The sequence below is a fragment of the Salvelinus fontinalis genome, chromosome 12 (assembly GCF_029448725.1).
Source record: "Salvelinus fontinalis isolate EN_2023a chromosome 12, ASM2944872v1, whole genome shotgun sequence".
Taxonomy (NCBI): domain Eukaryota; kingdom Metazoa; phylum Chordata; class Actinopteri; order Salmoniformes; family Salmonidae; genus Salvelinus; species Salvelinus fontinalis.
In genome coordinates this window covers 4,623,002-4,641,014 of record NC_074676.1, presented here as the reverse complement: position 1 = coordinate 4,641,014, position 18,013 = coordinate 4,623,002, and the positions used below count along the sequence as shown (strand labels likewise).

The 18,013-nt window shown below is 44.8% G+C and overlaps 1 protein-coding gene across 16 annotated transcripts in view; it reads right to left on the bottom strand.

Annotated features, from left to right (window-relative positions):
* Positions 1 to 2,544: 2,544 nt before the first annotated feature.
* Positions 2,545 to 18,013, bottom strand: part of LOC129866676 (neuronal cell adhesion molecule-like) — a 110,563-nt gene continuing 95,094 nt past the window's right edge. For 5 of the 16 annotated variants that reach the window (XM_055939464.1, XM_055939469.1, XM_055939466.1 and 2 more), the window contains 17 exons: positions 17,753 to 17,900; positions 17,377 to 17,501; positions 17,089 to 17,118; positions 16,393 to 16,494; positions 15,759 to 15,956; positions 15,561 to 15,631; positions 15,216 to 15,441; positions 14,734 to 14,849; positions 14,344 to 14,548; positions 14,029 to 14,151; positions 13,139 to 13,315; positions 11,448 to 11,510; positions 10,891 to 11,019; positions 9,887 to 10,045; positions 8,859 to 8,990; positions 8,638 to 8,716; positions 2,545 to 5,113 (listed from right to left, as the gene is read on the bottom strand). In XM_055939464.1, the coding sequence (XP_055795439.1) occupies positions 4,867 to 5,113; positions 8,638 to 8,716; positions 8,859 to 8,990; positions 9,887 to 10,045; positions 10,891 to 11,019; positions 11,448 to 11,510; positions 13,139 to 13,315; positions 14,029 to 14,151; positions 14,344 to 14,548; positions 14,734 to 14,849; positions 15,216 to 15,441; positions 15,561 to 15,631; positions 15,759 to 15,956; positions 16,393 to 16,494; positions 17,089 to 17,118; positions 17,377 to 17,501; positions 17,753 to 17,900 (2,330 nt within the window). In that variant the 3' untranslated portion in view covers positions 2,545 to 4,866. Of the gene's footprint in view, positions 5,114 to 6,513; positions 8,537 to 8,637; positions 8,717 to 8,858; positions 8,991 to 9,886; positions 10,046 to 10,890; positions 11,020 to 11,447; positions 11,511 to 13,138; positions 13,316 to 14,028; positions 14,152 to 14,343; positions 14,549 to 14,733; positions 14,850 to 15,215; positions 15,442 to 15,560; positions 15,632 to 15,758; positions 15,957 to 16,392; positions 16,495 to 17,088; positions 17,119 to 17,376; positions 17,502 to 17,752; positions 17,901 to 18,013 lie in introns of those variants that run through there. The other 11 variants (XM_055939467.1, XM_055939468.1, XM_055939470.1 and 8 more) reach the window with 7 other exon arrangements.

Genomic DNA, 18,013 nt, shown 5'->3' with positions numbered 1-18,013 from the left:
GCAGACATACTGTCGACACAGAACCTCTGATCAGTCCTCAGAGGATTGGGATGATAGAGGGGAGGTAAAGAGGGAGAGTTGGGGATAGGAAGGAGTGGTAGGGGTGGGACAGGGGATGGGGAAGGGAATGAAGATGTAGGGATGGGGTTGGGGTAGAAGAGAGGAAGGATTAGGATAGGGACGAGATGGACGGGAAACGGGGGGGGTTTGGAGGGGGAAGGTTGGGTTTATGCGGTCGACGCTGGAGGATTGAGAACGGGATATGGCTGAAAGGAGACGGATGGAGGGAAGGGTTGTAGGTTTTAAGAGGGCAGCTGCTGTTTTGGTGGTAATGATCACCAGTAAACACACATGATTATGTTGCCATGAAAATGAATTGCTAAGCTTCTTACCAGGAAGCCCATGTAACCGAGGACCAAAAAGAAAACAATAGCAAATGGGACTGTGCTGTGGCGTATGACCATGTGGTAGAATAATGTCCAATTATTTGGTTATGTTGCAGATATATTGACATTGGTTCGTGCCAGTTCACTTACCTTTGGTGCTCCCAGCAGATCATTCCGCATGTCATGATTTTATTCACACAACATCATCGATCCAATGAAAATCTGTTCACCGAAAGTTGAAATAAAACGTGTAAATGTTTCAAATCGAGTAATAGTTGAATTTGGATGTACACTTCTGCGCTAGTCACGGGAGGCTGGTGGCACTTTAATTGGGGAGAACGGGCTCGCGGTAATGACTGGAGCGGAATCAATGGAATGGTATCAAATACATTAAAAAAAACATGGTTTCCAGGTGTTTGATGCCATTCCATTTGCGTCGTTCCGGCCATTATTATGAGCCGTTCTCCCCTCAGCAGCCTCCACACTGGGTGATGCTTTTACTTCACATTGAGACGGTAATGATCCTGTTTGTTATTTTCTCATCCGTATGATTGCCTTTTAATCACTAGGTGGCAGTAAAGGCTAGAATACAAATCTTGTATGATGAGATGCCAGTCCACAAATGGCAATTACCATCTATAAGATACTGTATAAGGATTAGAGGACAATAGCCACCTTTCTGGGTTAAAGTCATGATTGTTTTCGTTCATTTCTATCCACAAAATAATACTTGCTGGTCCAATTGCTGGTGAGGAAAGTTTCCCGTTTGAGAGCATCCATTTAGTTCTCTCTGTGCATCCAGGAAGATTTGAATAGCTGTTATATCAACTGCTATAATTACTGAGAAAGCATCCGTGAAATAATTACGCCCAATGAATTTAACCATGCAGTAGAAAGAGAGAGAAGGCAAAGTGAACAGAAGGCAAAGTGTCCTTGCCAAACGGAGAAGTGGTCCAAGAGCCCCCCCCACCAGACGTTCTTGCTTCTTGACACCAGTGCAGTGTACTGTGTGTGTATGTGTGTGATGGCACACCAGATGGTCTGTGTGCTCACTCCCAGTTACACCCATACATACAGTGCATGACCATAGTGGAAACGGAAGGGTCAACAAGTGAACGCCAACAAATATGGCTGAACTGTTCTCTTTCATCAGTACTCTCTCTGTCTCTATTATCACACATTATCTCTCTCCCTGTCTGTGTATGACTCTTTCTCTCCCTCTTCCTCCCTCTCTCCTCCTCTTTGCCCTCTCTCTCTCCCCTTCCTGTCTCTCTCTTCCTCTCTCAGCCCCCCGCATCTCTCTGATTCGGAGGGGTTGGGTTAAGTGCAGAAGACACATTTCGGTTCAATTCATTCAGTTGTGCAACTGACTGGGTCTCCCGATTCCTTTCCCACTGTCTCCAGTTTACCGTGAGGCTAGCAGCATACTTCAGACTCTACGGTTGACTTAATACTTTCATTGCATTGCATAATTCGCCTGCGTCCTTTGGCTCGCAGCATAGGGTGGTGTTGTCTCACACTGTGCTACCCTGTGATCTGCTTGTTTTTGGAGCAACTACTCCTACCTGTTCCTGTCAGGGAGTGTCTTATCCCTGAGGCGGCTTGTAAACTGACTTGCGTTTTCATTTCACCCAAGTTCCCTCGTGTAGTCCTTCATCTCAAAAAAAGATCCCAGGTATAATAAGCACCCCCAAAGTGTTTAGCATTCGTCTCATTCCAAAATCTGGTTTTGCACTCACACACACGCTCACAGACCTCCATCCCCCAATACAGAGTGCAGTGGGACAAGAAGTGATGAGAGATCCAGAGCGAGAGATTCAGTATGAACCCCTCACCAACACACACACACACCTTATCTCCCAGTGCTGTGAAGGTGTGAAATCATCGTCCTCTTCATTGATGCTTATTCCCATTGCCAAGGAGTTGGGTCTGTTGTGGAGCAAAACATACTGCTGCTATGACACTTTATCGTAGTGTAATATAATAGAATATTTATGGGGCCATTGTGTAGCACCTACTTTATCATGCCTTCATAAGATTGGTTTTATCATAGAATTTGCAATGCTCCGTTTGCTTCCATTGCATTGCTGTTGAATTAAAAACATTACGAACATTAGAACAGTCAGAATGAAGTTTTACAATAAAGATAGAATGGACATCAAAGATAATAATATTTTATTCATTCATTATATTTCAATTTACTTGGAAATTCATTATTTCACTACGTGGAGAAACTTAAACACAAATATATTGTTAGTAAAAACCTTGAAACTGTTTTAGAATAAGAACACCAAACCATTTTCAATACTGTCACAAAGTGGAAGAGTTTGGCGGACCCTGTGCTGCTCATATAACCCACATAAACCAGAATGACGCAGTACATCGAGGGGTACTTATCTTACACTCCAAAGTCCATTACATCTGAAGGTTTCCAGAGTACTGTATGGTTTTATTTAGTACAAAATAGGGACATTTCAGAAACACACAACTATATAGCTGACAAATGGAAACCATCCAAATGTGAACTCATGAGCAACTTCTTGTCCTGTTCGTTACAATAATGTACAATGTTCACAGCAACAAAAAAACAAAAAAATTGTAACAATTTTTTTTATATTTATTCTATAGAAGTAGTCTATATTGAACACAGCTCTCTCAGCCAGTCAAACCTTCACATGCACAGTTCTGCCTCTCGGGCTCTTAAAGGGATAGTTGATCAAATGTTGTCATTTGGGTGAACTATCCATTTAAGCTCCTCTAGCAGTGGTTTTCTGCACAGTCAATTAGAGTATATATTTACAAATGCAACGAATAATGTTCATTAAAAAAAAAACAACGTAAAACTTGATGCAAGTTAAGATTTTTTTTTTCTTCTTCCGATCCCTTCCTTATCACGCCAAAGGCCATCAAATGTAGTTAGTATAAGTGAGTAGCATGAATATTATCCCCTCAACACGCACGCACACACCGCGCAAAAATATGACCAAACACTTCGTAGATGACCCGAACCTTGAAAAAAATGTACAGAGCATTGACCGTGTCCAATATGGCAACCCTAAGCCGCTTATCTGAGGGAGAAGCATTTTGAAGCTTTTCAAAAGATGACTGTATGAATTATTCCTTAATTTATGGAGTCCTCCATCCTTTCATCCTTCCTAGCTGAACCCATCATCCTCAGAGTATGACTATTGCTTCATGGGCATTCCACTCACTGAACTCTGGGTAAAACGGTATTTTTGTGAATGAATCTAGACTGAACTGAAATCAGAGTTGTGTATTAAAAAGGCACAGTATTGCTGAAGGCCACCCAGCACCACAAAAATAAAACGCAAAATTTTTAAAGAAAAGCAAAAGAAAAGAGCTTGATGTCAATACGTGCAGGTCAACGGTTATGATGATGATGTCATGATAGCATGCTGCACTTCGGCATTTGCAGTGATCAAAACAAAGGTGACATGTGAGGACCAGTGGAGGCTGGTGGCTTCCTGGTGTTTGATACCGTTCCGTTCATTTAATTCGAGCCATTACGATGAGCCTGTCCTCCCGTTTTAAAGTGACACCAGCATCCCCTGGTGGGGGCGTGGATGCAGCGACTGATGTAACTTGAATCATGCTTGATTGAGCCTGCTTGGAGCCGGAATTATAGATTCAGGCAGAAGAATACTTTTAGGAGCTCACTGGACATTATCCTGCACTGTAAATGCAACTGTATAAACTGTACAAACAGCCCCCGTCTTGCAAAAAGACAATGAATAATATTCATATATTTAGTGACACGTTTCACCACCATGGCGACAGACACTGACGCCTCCTTACGGTTGCCCTGAAGGGAAAAGTACCTCTAACACACACAATAATATCAAGATAATGCTTTGACCGGAAAAACAATATGGCAAACCCAAATAATTCAAATGTGTACCGCATAGTAGTTCAAGATAGATAGACAATACCTTCCATGTAATAATCTACTCATTTGTGTTAATATATGTTTGTACATCATTTCAGGAAGATGTCTGGTTCTAAGTGTGGCTACTAAGTCAATAGGCTACAGAGAATAAAACAGTTGGAATAGTCTCCACAATCCCTCCACAAATTCAGTGATTCCCAAATGATAACGTACAATCCTCCAGTAGTGTCCTGCAGCATTGCGTTAGTGCAGAGAATCTCACACGTGTCTGTTATGTGTCTCTTAAGAAGTCTCCTATGTGTTTGTGACAGTGTGCGGATGGGGGGGGGGGGGGGGGGCATGGGATGACAATAAGCCGCAAGGTGACGTGAGGAACAGCCCTGTGAAGATGGCGAATGGAACAGCCACTGGAGAGCCCCTACAGCTTTGGATGTCCAAATGTCTGGCTAGACAAACCTACGGGCCTGGCTGTTTAACCAGCTGGCTACAAAGGAGTTCAGTTTACTGCAGCACCACCTACTGGCCTGGCTGCCTATCCCTCCACCAAGGCTGACCTACTGATCAACCAGCTGGCTACACAAAGGAGTTCATAGCGGAGGTATTAACAGGGGACGGGGCCTCAGAGCTTTCGTGACCCCCAGCAGTGTCCCTGGCGGAGCTCTTTCCGCTATACTGTCCGATAAAAGACCCGTCCTCGTTGAACTGGCCGTCACCCCCATCGCCGCCGTAGTCTACTAAACTGTCGTCACTGTTGTCCCTGTGCACCGTCCCGTTAGACGGCGTGCGGCTCCCTTTTAACGGCTTATGGTCCTCAGTGTCACTAGGAGAAAACGACATGCAGGTGAAATGATGACAGAATGATGTAAACACGGAGTTCAGTGAATGGCGTTTTCTTTAGATGGAGCACTGAAGAATTTCCAATTACTTTTACTACCATTACCCAAGTATTGTAAAGAAAGATAGCCTGGATTCAAATGTGTCTAATTCCAGAAAAAAAACATATATTATTTCACAGCTTATGAAAATGTTTATATCCTGAATTGGGTTGAAATTTGGACTCAGAAGGCACTACTTCTGACAGTATCGTTTAAAAAAAGAATCTAGCCCCAAGTCTAAAAGAAAATGATGTGAGCGATTAGTTGGTTTTCATCACGCAACAGGGGAATACAAGCAAAATCATACCCATTCCAAATTTCCCCTGAAGCCATGACACGAGGTGGAAAATAATACATATTTGCTGTATTGCTAGACATGAACGTTTCTCCCCAACAAAAGTTGCAATGACAAACTGAAAATCCAAACATGTCATAAACAATCACATGAAAAGCGAATTCATTGTCAGCCAAACATCCCCGAGCATAAATAACAGACAATCGCACTTTTGCAAACAAATGAAGAAAGTGCAAAGAAATCTTTCTTTGAGGATTAACATTAGTTAGTCAACATTCAAATCAATGTCAGGTGATGACTCATGACAGTGAAGAGCAGGTGGACTCTCTTTCATAAAGCCTTCATAATGCTATCACACTTGTATTACGCCTGTTATAGCCATTCATAACAGGTTATGTCAGCTAATAAAACTACTTAACAAGACTCCAACGTCATCAGGATGCAATCCTACTGCAGATTAACGACTGAAAGCACTGCAGTGGACACCAATGACGATGATAAGTTATGACACCACTATGTAGGCTTTGTGACAGTTAATGACAGTTTAGAGCACAGACAAGGACAGTGGTGTAAATCTGGGGTGGGTTTACAGCAGGCCTTTTTCTCCAAGTGGCAGTAAGTACTGTTTATCAGAACGATATCACAGTAGAGCAGCCCGTTGGTCACTCCTCTCAGGCCGGTCTTGCAGTGCCCTTCATTACCTTGTCTGAGACCTACATACCCCAATTAACAAGAGTGCAGAGGAAGTGATCACGCAGAGAGAGATAATCACAGCCCCCACCACCCACCCACCAGCATGCACAGATGAGACAAGCCTGCACTGGTTGCTAACCCATCTGTGTTGTGTAAAACCCATCATGTGGGTTTTACTGTTCCCTTCTGTGTCTAAGCACACAGCACCCACACATCCATCCAAACATAGCAGTATGTATCTTTCTTCAACATCACATTGCCCCCTTGTAAGTGTAGACACTGGCGATGTTCAAGGTCAATAGTTACATCATAGTTACAGGATTTATGCACGCCTGCAGTCAAACCGGAACAGCTTAGTTGAGTTAGATGAGTATTTATTGACATAAAAGCTCCATGGTTGGAATAATGGCATGGATGGAACATTTGATTTCCTTTCACAAAGGAAATAACAAGTAATATAGAGTATATTACACATTTTGCCTTGTGTTATATTGTCTAATACTTGTCATTTCAACAACATACACTCTGTTCTATTGTCTATTATTTTGCTATTTGAATGGACAGGTTTAGCTTATTAGTAGCGTATTGTCTCTCACGTTATGATCGTGAACGAGATAAGAGTTATGTGGACAGAATAAGAATAGCTTTTTTTGCCTTGTTGAAACTTGACATAACATCTTCCACTCCAACATGGCCTTTTAACTCCAACATGGCCTTTTAACTCCAACATGGCCTTTTAACTCCAACATGGGCTTTTAACTCCAACATGCTGATAGCTTCATACTGGATGACATACTGTACATACGTATCTATGACTTCATTCAAGACATTATTGCCTACAGCGAGTTTTATATACGATCTTCATCACGCCATGCACATCACACAACATTATATATCCATAATTCCATATACACTGTGTAAAGTATGTGGACAGCCCTTCAAATTAGTGGATGAGGCTATTTCAGCCACACCCGTTTCTGACAGGTGTAGAAAATGTTGGTGGAGATGGACTAATGGTCTGGGGCTGTTTTTCATGGTTCGGGCTAGACCCCTTAGTTCCAGTGAAGGGAAATCTTAACGCTACAGCGTACAATGACATTCTAGATGATTCTGTGCTTCCAACTTTGTGGCAACAGTTTGGGGAAGGCCCTTTCCTGTTTCAGCATGACAATGCCCCCGTGCACAAAGCGAGGTCCATACAGAAATGGTTTGTCGAGATCGGTGTGGAAGAACTTGACTGGCCTACAAAGAGCCCTGCCCTCAAACCCATCGATTCCCTTCGGGATGAATTGGAACGCCGACTGCGAGCCAGGCCTAATCAGTGTAGGACTTCACTAACGCTCTTGTGGTTGAATGGAAGCAAGTCCCTGCAGCAATGTTCCAACATCTTGTGGAAAGCCTTGCCAGAAGAGTGGAGGCTGTTATAGCAGCAAAGGGTTGACCAACTCCATATTAATGCCCATGATTTTGGAATGAGATGTTCGATGAGCAGGTGTCCACATACTTTTGGCGGTGTAGTGTATTTATGTATTACAGCATAGATAGAATGTATATTATAGAACATATTTATGTTTAAATACATGATACAAAAAGTAATAATATCAAATATAAGAAGGGAAAAAAACTTCATATAAATTGGGAAAAAGCTGGACTAGTACAAAATAATGTTTCCAAAAACGCTATACATAATAAGTAAAGTGCTTCATTTTTCTTAATATCTGCGTGCATGGTTGGAAAAGCAAGCAGCCTAAAAAATGTTAGAAGGCGCTATAGCAAGCATAACTAGATTACTGCAGTTAGTCAGAGCTTATATCAACTGGGATGAGTGTACTTACTGTACAGTATGCATATGTATGCAAATATTAATTTATTAAGTATGTACGTATATTCCATAATACAAAAGCTACTATATATTTATATGCACAATGTATTTGTTACAAGGTACTCATTTGGTTCTAAATGTGAAATTAGTGGGGCAGCTATCTATGCATGCCAGCTTGGAATACTGAAAATTATTTTTCAAAAATATTCCTGACTCTTCCAGGGAAAGCTTTTAAAAGTCCCCGAAAAACCAATACCCCGAAAACGTAGACCTGAATAATACTGTATATCCTGCTTATCGAATGACGCAACACAGTCAAACACACTACAATATCAATCTGGCCCCCAAGCCACCAACGCACTAAGCGGAGAAGAATCCCTCCCCGTCCTTGTCCCTTACCCAACCTCTTCCAGAAGAAGAGGCTTGTGCTTTACAGTGTAGCTCCAAAGGTCTGCAATGCCAGAATCCCTGTTAGAACGATGGTAGGCCCGCGGCAAGTGGAGGTCAGCTGTTAGGATGGGGAGGCCAGAGCGCCTGCCTTGCTGACAGGAACCAGGTCTGGGGAGGGAGCAAGGGCTTGGTGGGGTGGTTGGGGGGGGGGGGCTCGGGGCAGGGAAGAATTAGGGCCAAACAGGCTCCAGGAGAGTCATGTTTCTCACCTGTATTCCCCGAAAGTACAGTCATCCTCTTTCATGGGCTGGAACTCTGGGTCTGTGTGCGCGTCCTCCTTTTCTTTCACTGGGGGAAGAGATTCATCAAATGGGTCTTTTTACTTAGGGCCTAAGATGGGTGATGGATATGACGGCGACAACGTGTGTATGCGTAGGTGTGTGCTGTGTGTGTATGCATGCGTGTTTGTGTGTCAACCAAAAGTACCCACCTGGGTATTTTCCTCCCTTGTTTCTCTGTATGAAGCAGATGATGAGGAGGACGAGGATGAGGAGAGCGATGGCACACATCAGGCCGATGAACCAGCCCTGAGTAGCAATGTCCACCTGTCGGGCTGCCATAGCTGGTCGGGCAGAGAGGGGAGGAAGAGACTATCAGAAAACTGTTCATGACTGGCCTGTTGCTTTAATTGAGAAAGGAAATATAAGTAACGTTTAGTTCCTGTACTGGAATGCAATGAAAATCTAATGCACAATAAAGTTTTGTTAACTTCTAAGTGTTTTAGACATCTTCTATTGTAGTCAAGGCTACTAAAGGGGATACGGACCAACAAGTTGTGGAGGAGACATAAGTGCATGATAGTATGAAAGTAGGTTTCCAAAGAGCCCTTTGTAAGTATTTTATTGTTTGGAAATTGTTACATGGTGTTACTGCAAAAGACAATTGGTGTGTTAGTGATGTGATGTTATACATCTCGTCTCGCGGAAGCTACAGGCACATGAATGCAGAGCGTATTAAAGACGGCTAACAGCTCGACTTCTACAGTGCATGACGCAAACAACATTCGCGTCCCCACACCACACACAGTACACACAAATTACAAACAAAACCAAATGTTCACCACAGCGGGAGAGAGAATTAGGTGGATTATTAGACAGTTACACATCAGTCTTCTACATCATGTGAATGGTATCCATCATCTATATGAGAATGTTCTTACTGTGCGTCTCTCCAGAAACAAGACTGTGTTCCTAACTTCAACACAAATATGCGAACAGGACAACATCATGCAGGTCAGGAAACTACCAAGTCGACATCTCTACTGAACATGCCTACAGTATGTTTCCAGAAGAAAAACTTCAACAACAGATATAGGGATGGTATACCACAGGCACCGAACAGGTTTCTTGAGTAGTGAAGAATAGCAAAGCTTCCGCATACACACACGTTTCTCAATCTCTACAACACAACACGGGGCAAGGCAAAGCGAGGCCGGGCGCCAACCGCGTGCTGCCTCACCTGGAATCATCACCAAAAGCTCTTCTGATTGGTGGAGCACCGCTTGGCCGTTGTGACCCTTGGCGACCACGCGCACCCTATAGGACAGGCCCTCCTTTAAGCCCTTCAGCACATAGGCCCGAGAGCCATTTACATACTCTTTCTGCCACTCCTCTTCACCTAGAGAGTTGCAGGACGAAAGATGTACGGCGCACATATTAGGACATCCATTGCAGTCAGTCGAGAAGTGTTCATGTCCTAATACGTACGCCGTACACTGATAAGTTGGAATGGGCTATTGGTGTTCATGCAGAGATGGTTTTTACTTGTGTATCTATTGAAACGCTATAGGCAGAGGTGGGGTAATATATATAGCATCACATATGGTATCTATATTAGATATTACTACATCTGTACATTTGCGTTAGGTTATTTCATGGAGTTCTACGAAGGAAGTATGGTGATTACAAACATTTGTGGGATGCGTCTCAGTGAACTGGGGTTACGAGACTAAATACTACAGCGTGACTCTTAAATAGGAGACTGAAAAGCGTCTGAAACTACATTATTGGGATTGAATTGATAGGAATGACGCATCATGCTAATTCACTTCCTGATTTTTTTCAAGGTATAGGTGTGAGAGAGCCATACTACACACACTGTGTGTTTTTAACCCCTCACTGCTGGGCAATAAAAACAACTAAAGATAATTAGAGTCCAATCGACATTGAACGTGAAATATTATTTGAGACTGTCTATGCTGCTTTTGACTATGAACCATTTGAATAGGTTTGTGCCAACTGTTTTTAAGGCAATATTCTGTATTCTGGCCAATCACACGGAGGATATTTGTATTATCCAATCACAGAAATCAGTTTTTGCTCATATCTGGGCACGAGGCAAAGTAACAGCAGCCAGCCTCATAACTGCCAAGTTTCTAATACACCTGCAACAGTCAGTCATTGAGTAGGAGTCTCTTGCCACCTATAATGTTGAAGTATACGTGATAGAGGAATATATCTTACTGTTATCGTTCTCTACTATATATTCTACGTAAACGTTTTTCTCCGCTCCCCAGTATTCCCAACTGATCAGCGTTCCGTCCTCGCCCACGGAAGAGCTAACGTTCCCGAATGCCGGAGCCGCTGGATGCACTGAGCACAAGAGAAGAAGACAGCAATGAAGCTAAATTCAGCTTCAATAAAATGAGGCGTCTAATTCACCTTCAGATGGTGCGTCTATCTATGCACACACCTATTGCGGAATATTAGCTCGTGATTCAACATTTACATCCGTCTACGTCACAACATAGTCTACAGATCCAAATCGAAACGAGACGGGCTTCGGTTTTCCGATTCCAGCTTCTATCGCTCTAAAGTCGATCAATAACCTTACAGTTCCTCTGTTGTTCATGAGCCTTTCGATCAAATTAATACGCTAGAGCCTAAACATTTGTAATACACATTCTATAATACAATGGATGATAACATCAAATCCTTGTGAACCGTCAATCAGAAGAGAAGCAACAATATGACGTACTACGGCATGACTGGGAATGTGACAAGGTCTATAGCAGCTGTACCCTTGTGGAATGGGAGGTGTGTCGGAGGAGACCGTGCTACGGGAGGTGAGGGTTGGGTGTTCCCTGGAACAACATGGAGAGGGATAAGAAACATCACACAACACCACAGGCGAAGACACACAACAGACACACCAGCGGCAGAGGTAGACGACACAAACCACAGGCAAAGATCGGCAGTGAGGTTACACAGGTCCATTGGCATGCAGCGGAAGTGCAAACAGACAATCAATATGTTTGAGGGGGGGGGATCAGTTTGAGCAAGGTTCAAACACGCACAATGTCATGCATGGGACAGGCAGCACCAGCCGAACATAGAAATAGACATAGATCAGCAGTTGCAGGGGGAGAGCTAAAGTCTCCATAACGCAGTTGGAAAATAAGCCTCTTGAGGTGTCTTGAGTCTGTTGTATGGCAAAAGGTGTTGCAGCAGCCAAAGATGCATCACGTCACATTTGAACGTCTTTATCCAGCTACGGTGAGCTCCAAAAAGTATTGGGACAGTGACACATTTTTGGTTGTTTTGTCTTGTTAAAAAGAAAAATGCGATTTTTTTTTAACCTCTTGGCAATACGGAAGTGATACCAAAAGCTCAAGAGAAGTTTCATGTGTTTATTAGCAAGGATGCCGTCAGCTGAGTGCGTACATTTAGAAAGCTCACAATCTTATACTCTTATCCCTCTTGTTAGTCAACACCCTCTTGGTAGGTGTCACCCACCCATCTATACATTTTATGACCCCAGTGAGTTTCCCAGATCTCCCATGTGGAATGTCCATGGTCCTCCTTCTCAGAGATGCTTTGTTAATAAAGGCTCAGATCAGTGTGAGGAGCATCTGTAGGAGGGGTGTGCACTTTGACAACAACCACACCGACTGAGGGCTGATGCATTAGGACTTTTGAGAGGGAAAGGGGACACAAAAAAAGGGGAGAAAGCGGATATAGAGGTCGATGATCTGACCCCTGAAGTCCCCGGATGTGTCCGTGAGTGAGTCTCAGAGAAGTCCAAATGAACATGCTTTAATATCAGTGTAGAAGGTGCACAAGGGTAGAGAATGAGCCAACTGTGTTTAACAAAGTACAACTGGAACACAATCCACTATTGTTATTACAACTGCTACACTGAGGTAATATCATGCTTTGGTACCATTCTGTAGACCTTTTCACATGCTAAACGCTAAAATGATTTTGTACATCCACAAACATCCACAAAAAGGACCTACAGTACAAAACAGAGTACCATGCTTTATAAACAATTATAAACTGGGTGGTTCAAGCCCCAAATGCTGATTGGCTGAAAGCCGTATACAACGGGTATGACAAAACATTTTTACTCTTCAAATTACGTTGGTAACCAGTTTATAATAGCAATAAGGAAAACCTTGGGGTTTGTATATGGCCAATATACCACGGCTAAAGGCTGTATCCAGGCACTCCGCATTGTGTCATGCTTAAGAAGAGCCCGTAGATGTATTGGCCATATACCACACCCTTATTGCACACCAGGCATTATTGCTTAAGTATAAAACACAAAAATACAATCTAGATGTTTGGGGGATGACATTCCTGAGTTGACTTGAAGCATTCAAAATGGTTGACAGGTAATCCTCATATGAATGGGGTATGCATCGATAGAAACTGACTACAGATCAGGTTGTTTTCTGCTTGTGACCATCATCAACGCGTTAACACTTACCTTCATCCATGATAGTGGCGGCTTCCTCTGTAACGACAGGCCCTGCTCCCTGGCCTGTTTTGGCATTGAAATAAAACTTGTAACGCGTGCTGTACTTGAGGTTAATGAGAGTGACGGTGGTCTCGTTGGCTGGCAGGGCCAGCTCCTCCACCGGACCCAGCACGTTGGAGATATTGACTGGAAGAGTGGAAGAGGATGTGGCAGGGGTGTAGCAAGATGAGTGGAAGGGGGAAAAGTTGTAGTAAGAAGGGGCAGGTAGATGGATGGATGGGTGGAGGGAGGGAGGGAGGGAGGGAGGGAGGGAGGGAGGGAGGGAGGGAGGGAGAGAGGGAGGGATGGAGGGAGGGAGGGAGGGAGGGAGGGAGGGAGGGAGGGAGGGAGAGAGGGAGGGAGGGAGGGAGGGAGGGAGGGGTGAAATAGGGGGCAAGGGCAGAGGTGTAGCAAGATAATACGGGTGGAAAGGTGGGGGGGATGGAGAGGTGGATGGAAGTGACATCAGATTATCCATCAAAGCTATGGAGTGGTTCTCACTGTTCGATGATGTCGTTTCTAGCTATCACAGGCTAGACCCCTTGGTACATACACCTCGCAATAATACCGAATACATATGGCGCTAACAAGACATGTAAAGGAGGGCATACTGTGAACAGCAGACAGGACTACAAGGTACAAATAGAAAAGGTACTCCCTGGCTAAGATACTGCTAACCAGTAAAGGTGCTCCCTCCGTCGAAGCTCTGGCAGAACCTCTAGCTCTTGATGCCTACTATTTGATGGCTGACCTAACCCTCCCTCCGTCGAAGCTCTGGCAGAACCTCTTGATGCCTACTATTTGATGGCTGACCTAACCCTCCTACAGCCAAAACATAAGTATAAGCTATGGAAGCTCACCTGTCTGATATTTCAGGGTGTAACCGGTGAGGCGTCCGTTTCGGTCGTAGGGAGGGCCCCACTCCAGAGTGAGAGAGTCCAGGCTAGGCTTGGTGATCTTCAGGAAAGATGGCCGCCCAGGGACTGTAGAGCATGACAGGCGCACAGTAAACGACAGCACGTTGTTTGGCAGACACACAGTGAACAACAGCACGTGAATTGTCTGCAAATGGCAATTCATATGCAGCATAAAAGCATAGAAACAGACCTGTAACCTGAATTGGCCTTGACATGATACCCTCGATACGAACAGAATAGAATGTTGGCTCCTCCTACCTCCCTCAGGGGTCTCGAACTGCTGGTTGGAGCTGGCGGGGCCCTCCCCTTTGCCGTTGAAGACCCTGACGTTGAACAGGTAGAGGCTGTAGGGCTGCAGGCCTGGGAGCATGCCATGACTCTTGTTCCCACTGAAGGTCAGGACCTGCTGCTCCACATGGTGTGGGTTGTGTTTGTGGAGGCTCCGCTCACGCCAGTAGTACACCTGGTAGGACACAAAACGACATGCTTTCAACGGGGGATGATCCAGAGCTGTGTGTGTGTGTGTGTGTGTGTGTGTGTGTGTGTGTGTGTGTGTGTGTGTGTGTGTGTGTGTGTGTGTGTGTGTGTGTGTGTGTGTGTGTGTGTGTGTGTGTGTGTGTGTGTGTGTGTGTGTGTGTGTGTGTGTACCTTGTATCCCTTAAGACGTCCCCGTACTGTCTTAGGTGGGACAGGCTCCCAGTGCACCTCAGCCAGGCTGCTGTTCAACACTAGAACCTGGACATTGTCTGGTGCCTGCATCGGCACTGTGGAAGCAAAGGTTAGAGGGAGTGGAACACAGTTTAGAGGGAGCAGCACACAATGTAGAGGCTTCATTAAACCCACTGGTCTAGTTACAGTAACTCGTCACAGTACAGGTTAAAGGGAGAGATACTTGTAGTCATGTAGTCTCTTTCGACAACTTTTAGTCTGGCAAGTCACGCAAACACATACTGTATGGGTCGGTTTCCAAGACCAAGATCAAGCCTAGCCCTGGACTAAAAATCAATTGCAATAAAAAAAAATCTATTTAGCATGCTTTTAGTCCAGGACTATCCTAGGCTTAATCTGTGTTCAAGAAACTGGCCCATAGTGTCTCCCTAAAACGCAAAGTTGAGTTGTGTGTTCCTCACAGTCCTCCCCGGAGTGTCCGGTGACCACAGCTGGCTCAGGTCCAATCCCGTAGTCGTTGATGGCTTGAACCTGGACCTCGTAGGGTGTGAAGGTGGGCGTGCCAGAGACCATGAACTTGGAGACGTTAGCCACGGTCACTGACGTCCACTCCGTGTCCACGTCCTTCTGTCTCCACATCACCTTGTACTGCAGGCCTGGTCCGTTGGCCTGGTGACCTGACATTGGCTGCAGATAGGATGAGAGAAAGTTTAACCGCATTGTAATTACTGAATCCGAAGGTAATTCATTCGTTTGGCTAAGAGTGCATCAGGCACCATCACCCTTACACATACAATGACGCTTACCTTCCATGAGATCACAAGGTTGTCGTGTTCCGTTCCAAAGCCATCAACTCCACTGGGGTTCTCATCAGGAGCTAAATGGCACAAACAAATTCCAATGAAACAAAATGCCAAAATCAACAGCATGCCCAAATCTACATACTGTAAGTCAACACATTACGCAATCAACCACATTAAGCAAGTAAATCCTACAGTCTGTACCTGAAGGGTTGGTCTTGTACATGCGGGAGGGCAATGAGGGGTTGGAGAGGCCCACTTCATTGAGGGCCAGGACTCGGAAGGCGTAGTGGACATAAGGAGACAGCTTAAGGTGGGCCGTGGTCTTAGCGCCCGGAACCAGGGTCAGGTTGTGCCAGTGGCCATGGTGGTGGAGAGAGTCTGTGTATTGGATCAAAAACACTGGGGGGGGGGGGGGGGGGGGTAGAAAAGTGGTGAGCGATTGCAGAGAACGCAAGCCATGTTTTTTACACTCCAACAATTAGATTGTATTTGGAACTCCCGTCTTTGGAGAGTTAACAATCAAATGCAAATAGGCCTAAGCTCTGAGCGCACTCATATACTGGATAATTAACAAGAACATCCTGGAAGATACTATCCCTAAACCTGCACATTTTTAAAACCCATGAAATCCATTGTTGAAGACATATGACATGGGCAGTGTGGTGCAAACATAACTAGCAAGTGCTCTGAGTGGTGCTAACCTCATTAAACGCATACTGAGTTTAACTAGCTACAGTACACTCTCAGGACAATAAGGATACAGTCAACTTCGAGCTTCTGAGAGCTTCTGAGAGTAGGCCAGTAAGGTCATTAACAGACACACGCGCACACATACCGTGAATAGGGCTGTTGTGTTCGTCTCCGGGTATCCAGGTGAGCCGGACACTCCTGGGCTTCTGGTCTGTCAGCTCCAGGTCAGTAGGAGGGTCTGGTTGTTCTGGAGAAGAAACACACAAGACATGAGGAGATAAATCAACTGGGTTTAGGACAGTGCATTGGAGTAGCACTTTAACGACACGACGGCAACGCCACGACTCAATGTTGAGGATATCGATGAAGCAGCATGCGCTCTCGAGTTGGATGGAGATGAGGCATTTTCAGAAGGACCCCGCTGTGTGACGGGATGGAGAGGGAGATAAATGATCTTAGCATTCAAAGGCACTGCTAATTACTTCACACGCACAACCTAGACGTTTGACTTGTACTACGTCGGTCATGTATCTACTCAGCACATGCAAAACAGCATGAGCGTTCGACATATAAGCGGGGGAACGGGAAAAATCTGCAAACCGCAGACAGTAAGACTGAAATCCAAAAGGCCATAAAACACGGTGGTTTAAAATCAAAATGATAGTCCCTCCGGTCCGCCCATCGGTCCAGGGGCTGGTGATATTACAAACAAACAGAATAGATGATCACATCTGCGAGCAGCAGAGCATGCTTGAGTTTGCAGACCAGACTGACAGATCCCACCACACACACAGCGTGGAGGCGTAGCTTAAGCCCCCGCTTGTGTGTGATGCTGGTTTACCGTAGACTATAGCTGGAGTAGGAGCTGCCTCTGCCAGGTAGGAGGGCAGGTAGGAGTGAAGTAGGGGTTCAGAGGTTAGTGGTACAATAAGACAGACCACCTTCTCTCTCTCACTGGGTATTATTACACATTGACGACAGAATAATGTTATTTTCCCCCAACAACACTAACCCATACTCTTAACAGAAATGCTGTTCTACTTCAAGGAAGGTAAAAACCCAGTTCCACTTGTACTTGAAGGATTCACGAAAGCATGTGGAGATTGTTCGTATGAGAGAGTGTACATACCGACAACGATGAGCTCAGCGCTAGCAGAGTCCTGGTCCAGAGTGGTGGCCATGATGCAGGTGTAAGTTCCTGCATCATTCTCTGTCACGTCGGTTATGGTCAGGCTGTCAGAGTCCACCAGAAACCTGGGAAGACATAGTCAATGTCAGTCAGTTTAATGTCTCCTCTTACGTCCTCCTATGTTAGTGTACAACCCTTTTGATTGGGTTGATTTGTGTGTTTTGTGTATGAAGTCAGGAAGATTAGCCTTGATGGAATAACGGATAAACTAAAATACTGTCACAAGAGGAGACATACTATAAAGCTCGGATTGACCGTTGTAGACATAATTGCATGGTGCTCTATGTTGGAAAATGTGTGTTTGACGACCATTGACCTCTCGTCGTCGGGTAGTTCTCCGTCGTCTTTGACCCAGGTCATGGTAGGGATGAGGGAGGGGTCGTGTTTTACTTTACACTCAAACACCACGTTCCTGGTCCTCTGCACCACCTGATACTCCGGCTGCTTCAGGATACGCGTGGGCTCTGAGGGGAGAGGGGGTCAGGACACTCAGTAATGGAGAGCAGAGTAAGTTGAGTCAAAGGGGTAAGTTGAGCCTCCCTTGTTTCTAGGAAACCATAAACCAAAATGAATCATT